This window comes from Tasmannia lanceolata, unplaced genomic scaffold (genome assembly GCF_043159265.1).
Source record: "Tasmannia lanceolata isolate RefF3 unplaced genomic scaffold, GAP_Taslan_0.1 ptg000025l, whole genome shotgun sequence".
NCBI classification, from domain to species: Eukaryota; Viridiplantae; Streptophyta; class Magnoliopsida; order Canellales; family Winteraceae; genus Tasmannia; species Tasmannia lanceolata.
The window spans coordinates 4,987,107-4,997,234 of record NW_027518702.1 but is presented as its reverse complement, the minus strand read 5'-3'; the positions used below and the strand labels follow the sequence as shown (position 1 = coordinate 4,997,234).

The 10,128-nt window shown below is 37.6% G+C and overlaps 2 protein-coding genes across 4 annotated transcripts; both read right to left on the bottom strand.

The window, feature by feature from the left end:
- Positions 1–1,258: 1,258 nt before the first annotated feature.
- Positions 1,259–10,089, bottom strand: LOC143857766 (uncharacterized). 3 transcript variants are annotated; one of them, XM_077368237.1, is made up of 14 exons: positions 9,947–10,089; positions 9,657–9,857; positions 9,455–9,547; positions 9,266–9,364; positions 8,557–9,147; positions 3,245–3,478; positions 2,899–3,084; positions 2,719–2,811; positions 2,532–2,639; positions 2,141–2,454; positions 1,974–2,052; positions 1,754–1,889; positions 1,557–1,663; positions 1,259–1,477 (listed from the first exon to the last, which is right to left on the bottom strand). In XM_077368237.1, the coding sequence occupies exons 7-10, from the start codon at positions 3,043–3,045 to the stop codon at positions 2,254–2,256; spliced, it is 549 nt and encodes a 182-aa protein (XP_077224352.1). In that variant the 5' UTR covers positions 3,046–3,084; positions 3,245–3,478; positions 8,557–9,147; positions 9,266–9,364; positions 9,455–9,547; positions 9,657–9,857; positions 9,947–10,089; the 3' UTR covers positions 1,259–1,477; positions 1,557–1,663; positions 1,754–1,889; positions 1,974–2,052; positions 2,141–2,253. The 3 variants fall into 3 exon arrangements, with proteins under 3 accessions (XP_077224352.1, XP_077224351.1, XP_077224350.1); XM_077368236.1 differs by lacking the exon at positions 3,245–3,478 and having other exon boundaries at positions 1,974–2,055; positions 2,899–3,038; XM_077368235.1 differs by lacking the exon at positions 3,245–3,478 and having other exon boundaries at positions 2,899–3,038.
- On the bottom strand, positions 8,947–10,126 carry LOC143857566 (uncharacterized). Its single transcript, XM_077368040.1, has 4 exons — positions 9,947–10,126; positions 9,657–9,857; positions 9,266–9,364; positions 8,947–9,147 (listed from the first exon to the last, which is right to left on the bottom strand). The coding sequence occupies exons 1-4, from the start codon at positions 10,124–10,126 to the stop codon at positions 8,947–8,949; spliced, it is 681 nt and encodes a 226-aa protein (XP_077224155.1).
- Positions 10,127–10,128: the final 2 nt, after the last annotated feature.

The following is a 10,128-nucleotide window of genomic DNA, read 5'->3' as shown; positions in this document are numbered from 1 at the left end:
GAAACAGAGGAGGGTCTCAAAGCCTTCTTTGGAAGTGGAGAATATGAAGATGCAGAAATGAAATTGAAAAACTGTTTGCGTGGGTATTTTCTTGGGCAAAGACCTTATTGCATAGCTTTGAGGGAGCACCTACTAAGGAAATGGAAAATCAAAGGAGAATTTCATCTCATTGCCCTTCAAAATGGTTTTTTTCTCTTTAACTTCACCTCTGAAGAAGATTGTATAAAACTTCTAGAAGCTCCAACAACTACTTTTGGAGGAAGACTGTATCCTGCAACGATGGACTCCGAATAGAACGCAAAAAACTCAGTGCTATTCCCATCTGGATAAGATTTCCAGGTCTCTACTTAAAGTTTTGGACTCCAAAAGGTTTGGAGAAACTAGCAAGCATTATTGGTCATCGTCTCTTTATGGATACCCCAACGGCAGAAGGATCGAGGATGAACTTTGCCAGAGTATGTGTTGAAATAAATACTGACAGCTACTTCCCAGATGTAATCCACATAGAAATCCTGGTAAGTTAACATGGTACCAAAGCCAAAGGTCTCGAGTTCAAACTTCCCGGATAGCAAAAATCCACCTGCGATGATCGGCCCAAATTGGCACCACATGTGCCACGCATTTGCCAAGTGAGCCACACGTGCGGGGGAGTGTTATAAAAGATAAATAACACCTTTCTCCAAATCATAAGAGAATTGATGCCAACGCCAATGCTCAAGCTGAAGACTTAGGGCCCAAATCAAAAGTCTCAGAGGAGCAGACCAAATTCAATCAGGCCCCAACAAACCTGGAGAATAGAGGAAGTAGCACCATAACTTCTCCTCAAGCAGAAAAAAAGGATAAAATTGCCACTGGTAATATGTTTAGCATTTTGGATAGCTCAAATGCTGAGAACCTGCAAGAAAATGAACCAGCTGAGATTCAGCCAGTTGAGATTGCTAAGGAAGAAGAAGTCAAGGGGGTAAATCAAGGGAGGCAAAAAGCACACCAGACATCAGAACATGGAAGCCCAAGAGTCAGAAGGAGAAGTGGGGAGATGAAGATGGAGAAATTCGCATAGATCCTGCTCAAACACATGGGGAGAATCTAGACAGTGATAACCCGGACCAGCTTTAAATTTTGGTCCAAAACCAAGACTCGTCAAGAGCCTCACCAAAGCAAAATCAATTTTCCAACTCGATTGGGAGGCATCCCACTTGATTCACGTTCGGGATTCTGTGTCTGGTGCTCTATAATATTTTCCTCAAAAAAGAAGAGGGAAAATAATTTGAACTTGTATAAAGTTTGTTCACATAAATAACAAATTATGTCAATGAGATTCTTTTGCCATTCAAAAAAATAAATAAATAACAAATTATGTAAAACATTCTATAAGCTCGAGGGATCTAGGATCTGCAGCCTCCCCGCCTTTCTTCCTACTCGTAGGGGTACGCACGAAGTGGTCTGCATGGCTCGACATTTTCCCCTTGGTTTTCAACTGTACTCATATCAATAATGCTAGCAAGTCACTATCAATACTAAGAAAGTAAGTCAACGTAAAAGGTTGATGAAATTACCCCGTCCTCAGTCACTCTTGCATAGGTCTGAGTGCCAGCAGTGTGTATGATCATTTGTTATGCTCGATTAGCCTTATTTTTATTTTTATTTTTTTTGCGCAGCGTTCCTACGGTGTGAAAACAATTAACATATATAAAGTGTGCAATATTTTAAAGGAAAGAATAATAAATGGAGAAAACTCCCTATTGTATATTACATGCCCTTCAGGAGATCTCCAATAGTCGCAGAGGATTCGATACCGGCACATCATCAACCACTTCCGTCGGATCTTAGCTCAACAGAATGCCCTGTGCAACATGAACTCCCTTTCGCATTTTGCTCAATGAAACAACCTTATCAACAATATAAAAAGCAAAATTAATGACGTAACACCAGATAGAAATATAAAGTCAGAATTTACACAACGACATTTATACCTCAGAAGAGGGTGATCGTAATCTGACTGCCAGAAGAGGAAGGTGCATGTGCTCACGACTGAAAAAAATCGTATGGAGTCTGCTAATAAACATATTAAAATATTTTAATAAATGTATGAAATGAAAGAATTACTTATTAATCCTAACAAACATAATGAAAAACTTACGTAGTTTAGTTAGGCCTGACGCCCTAGAAGTGGCTCAAGATATCCGCCATCTGTTGTTTCATTTGTGTGAGCTCCTCCGTCATAATTGCATCCCCCTGTTCTAACTAGGCCACTTATCTGGCAAGTTGCACATTATTTCCTCGTGGCTGAGGAGGACTGGCTGTGATGCCCAATGTCAAAGTCGGAGTAATGCCAAACCCAACCATACACACCCTACAATGTCTCTCTTCTCCCACTAACTGGGCGAAAAGGTCAACTCTGGAAGGCATCCCGCTCGATTCAGGCTTGGGATTCTGTGTCTGGTGCAGTATATCCTAGAAAAAGAAGAGGAAAAATAATTCGAACTTGTATAAAGTTTGTTGACATAAGTAACAAATTATGTAAAACATACTATAAGCTCACAAGATCTAGGATCTGCAGTCTCCCTGCCTTTCTTCATACTCGTATGGGTACGCAAGAAGAGGTCCACATGGCTCGGCATTTTCCCCTTGATTTTCAACTGTACTCACATCAATAATGCCAGCAAGTCACTATCAATACTAAGAAAGTAAATCAACGTAAAAGGTTGATGAAATTACCTCGTCCTCAATCACTCTTGCATAGCTCTGTGTGCCAGCACTGTGTACGATCGTTTGCTGTGCACGGTTGGCCTTATTTGTTGCGTAGCGTTCCTGCGGTGTGAAAACAATAAACATATATATAAAGCTTGCAATATTTTAAAGGGAAGAATAATAAATGGAGATAATATTGTATATTACCTGCCCTTCAGGAGATCTCCAATAGTCGCAGAGGATTCGATATTGTTCCTCGACCACGCTACCCTCTAGTGGTGGTTTATTTAGGAGGAAGTATTTAGTTCTCAGGGTCGACTTCCATTCCCTCCATTTCTTGCCAAGGTCTGACATAACATACAGCTTATGCTCTTCAGGAATGTCATATTTCAACTGTTTTATATGTAAATTGAAATGTAAGGTATCATTAAGATCATCATACATGCCAGTCAGATACCAAGATGCAGGACGGTCAGTACCAATATGATTGTTGCAGAAAACAGGTGATCAAATACCATTTTCTTATTAGAACCTACTCAAGACGGAGAACAACCTAATTTTTGTGATTACGGCGATGGCATCGTGCAACCGCGGCGGTTGCAAGAGCAATGTCCACCTCAACTTCAGCTGCATTTTCTGCTGCTCTTCTGGCAGCTTTAACTGCAGCAGCAGCTTCTTTGTTTCACTTTCCTACACATTCGTTAAGGTGTTCAACAATTTGACATTCTCCATTATCACTTGCTCGCAAACGCTTCATTTCCGAGGTTTGTGCTCGTGCTCGTGCAACCTGTTTTTTTCCCCATTTTTACAGCCAAAGTGAAAAAGAATTAATTAATATATGTTAGAAACGGTTTCGGTGAGAGTGGAAAGAAGAAGAAGAAGCCCAACACATTCACTTCAAAGTGAGACTTTGCTTTTATGTTAAATAATATTAATTTGCTCTATTCAATGCATTCAGCCTCTTGGTTTCTTTTTTTTTCTTGAGAATTTCAGTCTCTTGGTTTCCTGTTTTTACTGTTATATTCATACATTGGAAATTTAGTAGAAAAAGTTTCAGTTTTTCCTCAAACTATATAATACACAGCTTATTTGTATGAGGGTTCCACCCTCAACAGCTTTACTTATTTCAGTCAGCATGTTTCTTTCCATATGGACATGGAGTTTTGTTTCTATTTGAATTTCTTGCTAAAAAATCGTGGTACTTTATCATTCCAAAAAAAAAATATATAGTGGTACTTAAAGAGTCTCATGTTTGGCGTGGAATATTACCAACAATTGTAATCAAGTGAAGCAGTTCCTGGTGCTAACACCCACACTTGTTTTTCTTTTCTTTCACATGTCATACTCAAATATTTACTATCGAGAGCATAAAACTCTATGATTTAGCCAACACTTTGAATTTATTGCCGACACGTGGCGTGCCGTGTCCGACACGACATGCATGTCGACACTCCTTTGGACACTTTTAGGCTTAATGTGGGTGTGTGAACACGTTGTTGCACAATGTTGACATTCTATTTTATTTTAGAATATTCTGTTTACCTCTTTAATTATTTACTCTTCTTTTACTATAAACTCTTCTTTTAGCTCTTCTTTAACTAATATTTGTCGTTATGTGCCCTCCCATAAACCTAAAACCCTAAATAAACTCTTATTCTAATACTATATTCATTGTATCATAGCAGTCTATGTTTCCTGTTGTATATTGGAGACGGAAGAGAACTAGATTAAATTGATGAATGTGTTGTTATTTAATTATCTCATGTTTGTTTTAGATTATAGTTGATTAATTTTAAGATTTATTGGTTTGTTAAATGAATACTATATTTATATTGTTACAAATTATGATAGCAATCGGCAATTTTATATCTATGTACGTGTCACCATTTCTAGATTTTTAGACGTTGCCATTTCAGGCAACTCGTATCCTCTTCAAAAAAAATCATAATTTGTGGATACGGATTATATATACTTTCTATTTTAGCCGTGTCCCCGTTTCTAAATTTTTGGGGTTTGTCGTATCCGACATTATGCTTCTGTGTCGAAATGTGACACTCCTGTCCATATCCACAAATCATAGATAAAACTTCATCTTTTTATTGGAATCAATTGTGCACCCTGATTTATTTACTGTAGATTTCTGAATCTATATTGCCCATAGTTGAGTGAACATTGTCTATGCAAATGACTTTTGTACCTAGGGGTGTTCATTATTCGGTATTAACTGAAATAACCGACCAAACCGAATTCATTCAATTACTTCAGTTCGGTTTCGGTTGTGTTTTTTTACAACCTTCGATTTTCACCTAATGTGAATGTAGTTTAACTACAGAGCAAGATCAGTGGGGCCTACCATAGGGTTTTGCAGGATCGACCGTCCGGTCCCTGCGACGATCCCACTCATAACTCGAATGACCCGGTGACAACCAAACAGATCAGGGTTCTGCATTTTATGTAATTGCACGGACGGATACGATTCGTTAGATCAATGTCGATATTTTTTTGAAATGGATCAATGTTGATATTAATTAAGTAAATATATATATATATATATATATATATATTTCATAATGGTTTCTGAAATATATTTCAGAAGGGTTTCTGAAATATTATGTGAATTGAAGATTAGAAGATTTGAAATGCTGGAGTATAGAACACTAGTACTTACTTCGAAGGTGTTTGGTTCAAAAAATGGAACGGAATCAAGAGTGCGTAAATGACATTGTGACGGAATTGAAGCCAGAAATAATGGAATCGGTTTCATGTCCCAAGAGCAAGAGGTAGTATTTTCATTCTGCACCCGCTGAAATGAATTTTATGCTAGATTTTTCAAAAAAAAAATTAATTTTAATTTTTTTCCTCATTCTGTTTACACGGAAAAGAGAATAAGATACCAACTTCGATAATGGAAAACCAAACTCAAAAGGTAAGAAAGTTGATGCCACACAAAACTTTTGACTTTTATTATTAGGTTTTTAAACAAAAGTCCCTAATTTCTAAATTATAAACCCAATCAACTATCAAGAATTGAAAAGAAAAACCAAGAAAATGAGAGAGAAAGAGAGAGGGAGAGAGGGAGAGAGAGAGAGAGAGACTATGAGAAAGTATTAGAACTTTTTTTTTGAACGGTAGCAGATTTCATTAATAAAAGGCGACTGAGAAAGTACACCCTAAGCATTAGAACTATTAATTATGAGAATTTAATAATAAGAAGTTTCTTTCTAACAAAAGAGTATGAAGTCGAGTTTTAAGAGATTAACTTTTGACCTTTGCCAGACTTGATGAGTGAGTCGTTGGTCGCACGCACCTTTTTTCGAAAACTTTACTACTTCGAAGGTATTTGGTTCTAAAAATGGAACAGATCAAGAGTGCGTAAATGACAATATGACGAAATTGAAGGCAGAAAAAAACGAAATCTGTTTCATGTCCCAAGAGCAAGAGGTAGTATTTTCATTCTGCACCCGCTGAAATGAATTTTATGCTGGATTTTTCAAAAAAGAAAAAAAAATTAATTTTAATTTTTTCTAATTTTTTCCTTTTTCTGTTTACAGAGAAAAGGGAATAAGATACTGACTTCAATATTGGAAAACCAAACTCAAAAGGTAAGAAAGTCGATGCCACACATAACTTTTTTTTTTTAAAGATAACTAAATTTTATTCAATCATCGCATGCCACACGCATAACCTTTTTTATTATTAGGTTTTTTATACAAAAGTCCATAATTTGTAAATTATAAATCCAATCAATTATCGAGAATTGAAAAGGAAAAACAAGAAGATGAGAGAAAGAGAGAGACTATGAGAAAGCATTAAAACTTTTTCCTTTTGAACGGTAGCAGATTTCATTAATGAAAGGCGACTGAGAAAGTACACCCCAAGCATTAGAACTATTAATTATGAGAATTTAAGAATAACAAGTCTCTTTCTAAAAAAAGAGTATTAAGTCGAGTTTTAAGAGATTAACTTTTGACCTTTGGCAGACTTGATGGGTGAGTCGTTGGTCGCACGCACCTTTTTTCGAAAACTTTGGAATGGGCCGTTAGTGGCAAGTTCGGAAAAATCGAGGACTTTCTGTTAATCAGGACTTAAAGTCAAGCATTTAGTTTAAAACAGCCGATCTTAAGTTCACCTAAAACGGGTTGAACTTAAAAAATTCCTCGCATCATCGATCATATTTTCTCTCTCTCGCTTCTCCCACAGGCAGATATTTGTCACCACAGTCTCCACGAGAAGATCGGACACTCAACTGAAAAGGTCCCTCTCTCCTCCATCCTCTCTCTAGACAAGGTTTTCCTACTTTTCCCTCTCCCACTTTGCGTTGCCAAAAATCTCGTTAAAGCCCTATTGCCCCCTCTCCACTCGACGACAAGCAACAAGGCATCCCTCCCTCCCTCTCTTGTTCTGTTTATCTGCTTGTTGAAACCTATGAAGCTTGGATATGGGTATGGGATGGGGTGCAGGTACGACACGATACGGTACGTTGATACATGATTTTAAAAAAAAATAGGATACGGGTATGGGGGTACGCTGAATATAATATATTTTTATATTTTATTATATATTTATAAAAATTAAAAATTTAAATAGTGAACTTTAATTGTCGTTCTCCTTCTCTTGTCTCCCAACTACGATTTTGTCTGTCTCCTACAGAGAAGCGATACGGTCGGTCTCCTCTCGTCTCCCAACTACAATTTTGAGGAAATCCAAGATTCTAAAATCCGAGTATCCAAAAGGCCCTTAAATGATCTTATCTCCATGTTGAAGATGATCAACAGTGAGGATTTATAAAAATAGGATACGGGTACGTTGGGCCTCCGGAGAGTGCAGGTGCGCCCGTGCCCTCATCCTCCCTTTGATGTTTGGGTGAGTACTCGGTACACACCCAGGGAGTACCCGGACGCACCCGCACCCAATACGCACCCGACAAGGGTGCGTGGGCCTCCGGAGAGTACCCGTACTTCATAGGTTGAAACCCTAACGACTCAAATTGCCTGAGACCACAGTTCACCTGATACTTCTTGCTTTTCTCCCATCCAGGTGAAAAATAACAAGGTCTTCTAAATTGAAGGAGGTGAATAACGTCTTACTAACCCATAGTGTCAAAACTCCCCTGCTTGGACTCCCCCAAGTCGACTCCCTTTTACTTTGGCCGCGTTCTGGTCTGAGTCCGCAATTTGCCCTAGAAAGTGGGTCAATACACCTTTAAATCTCCTGAGTTATGGCCACATCAACCGAGTACCCGGCCACGTCAACTAAGTACTTGACCGTGTTGGGCCGAGTCAACAAGGATTTGCTTTGGCTGCATCAACCGCGTACTTGACGCGGGTGGTCCTTGAAGCGAGTAGTCTTCGACACGGCCAAAATCACTTTGATCGAGGCGAAGTTAATAGAACTAGACTCCCTATTTAGTGACAACATTTTTATTCAATTTTTCTCTATCAAATTGAAAACTTGTACTACAACTAAACTCGAACTATATTCAGTAAACCTTGTTCCCTTTGGTCACCACATCTATCATGATCCCAATGAAACAATGATCCAAAGATTGGGTCCAATCCATCCTTGCACGGATGCTACCAGTAGATTGGCTATCCATTTTCTAAAACTAAGCTCTCTTAGATTCATAACATCAATTAATAGTAAAATATGCATATCAGGAAACTAGGAAGAAAGCTAGAACCTAAAATGAAAGTAACTGACAAGATTGATCTTTCTCCAGTTTTATCATATTGTGGCCTATGGCCAAGACCCAAGACAGTAACCTAATTGATTGAGGTAGGACAGCATGACCCGTAACATAGAACAAGAAGTGTATTCTAAGGCAAAAACATATGAAGTTAATATAAAGTAAAGAGAGATAATTACCTCCAAAATTGCAAGCTTTCGCAAGATGCATCCATCTTCTTAGTTACATGAGAGGGTAAGTCATTGTAGCAGAACGAGAAGCCAACCAAGAATTCCATGCGAATTTTGTGTATATAAGATCTTATAAGTAGCCTTGTAACTAGTTATTGATTTAGGAAACGACGCCTTTGCAAGAAGAAAGGGACAGCATACCGAGTTGCCTCTAGTAATAGCCTACTATTAATTAATAAAAAAAGTCATGCATGTATGCATGTCATATACCCAAAACAAATAAATATATATGCTTCATATATATACAAAAATTAACCATAATAGAACTAAGAGTACTTAAATTTTGCATGAACAAGTCTTTCATCTGCCACATCTCTCTCACCGTAGCTAATTCCTTTTCTAATGCCTCACACTGAGACTTATTTGTCTCACGACGAGGTTTTTCCCCCATAGGTAAGATGGGGTTGGGTCCGGCCCTAAACAACGCACACGACCATGTTTATACGGACCCAAAGCTTTGGTGAGGATGTCGTCCTTAGAAGTCAGGCTACACTGTGAGCTCTCCATTGGTTGTGTTTTCTGAAGCTCGCGTATTTTGGTCTACAATAAGAATACAAATAAATTCTTAAAGAGCATCTTATCAACAAGTGATTAATGAAAGTGAACCTTGGAATTTTTATCATATCATAAGCAGATGGTATGCACATTATAAACATACAATAGCATCTGATGAATCTTTCACAAGGCTCCGATCACTGTGGGTACGGGTCATGATCCATAATTCATCCCGCCCAAGTGGTTTCCTCGTATTTTCCTCCTATCATCATCATAAATGAAAAATTAAGATTCATTAATTAATATCAATTGCAAATTCAAACAAAGATCAAAAAGTCAAATTAAAAGTTACCATTTTGTCGGTAATAACAGTGGACGCCTTAGATCCCCCAGTATGTGGTGTCCAATTCTAACTGCGATTTGCAGCATTTCTTGTGCTTTTAGTCTGCAATATTGAGTTTATAGTATAATTAGTTGGGAAGATCACCCTTCCAATATCATTCAAAAGAAAAAAAATCATCTTTCCAATAGTTAATTAAGAACTATATAAATACCTGGAACTCATCAGTCTTCCAACAGTTCCACAAATTAATGTATTGAGGCTCAACAATTTCATTAGGCTGAGGTGGAAAAATTACTTCATCACTTGTTTCATTGAAGTATTTTCTTCTTCGTTTGTACTTGTGGTACTTCCATTTTTCATTTAGTTGGCTCATCAACCAATCTTTTCCATCTATTGGAAAGTCAAACTTTTCCTACGTATGTCAAAATAAAAAATTGTTAAGATGTAGTTACATCATAAGATAAAACAATAAGATAATCAACTTTATTTCCTTATACGTACCAGCAATGTACTCCAGGCATCCTCCTTATCTGATTCCGACATCTTTTTCCAAGTAAACACATCAATTGGTAGTAAAGTGCCAACCTTAGTAATAATACCCAGTAACTTTGCACATTTGCAAGCATTTTTACGTATCACTTGTTTATATTCATTTTGTTTCACAAGTACACGACCTTCCATCT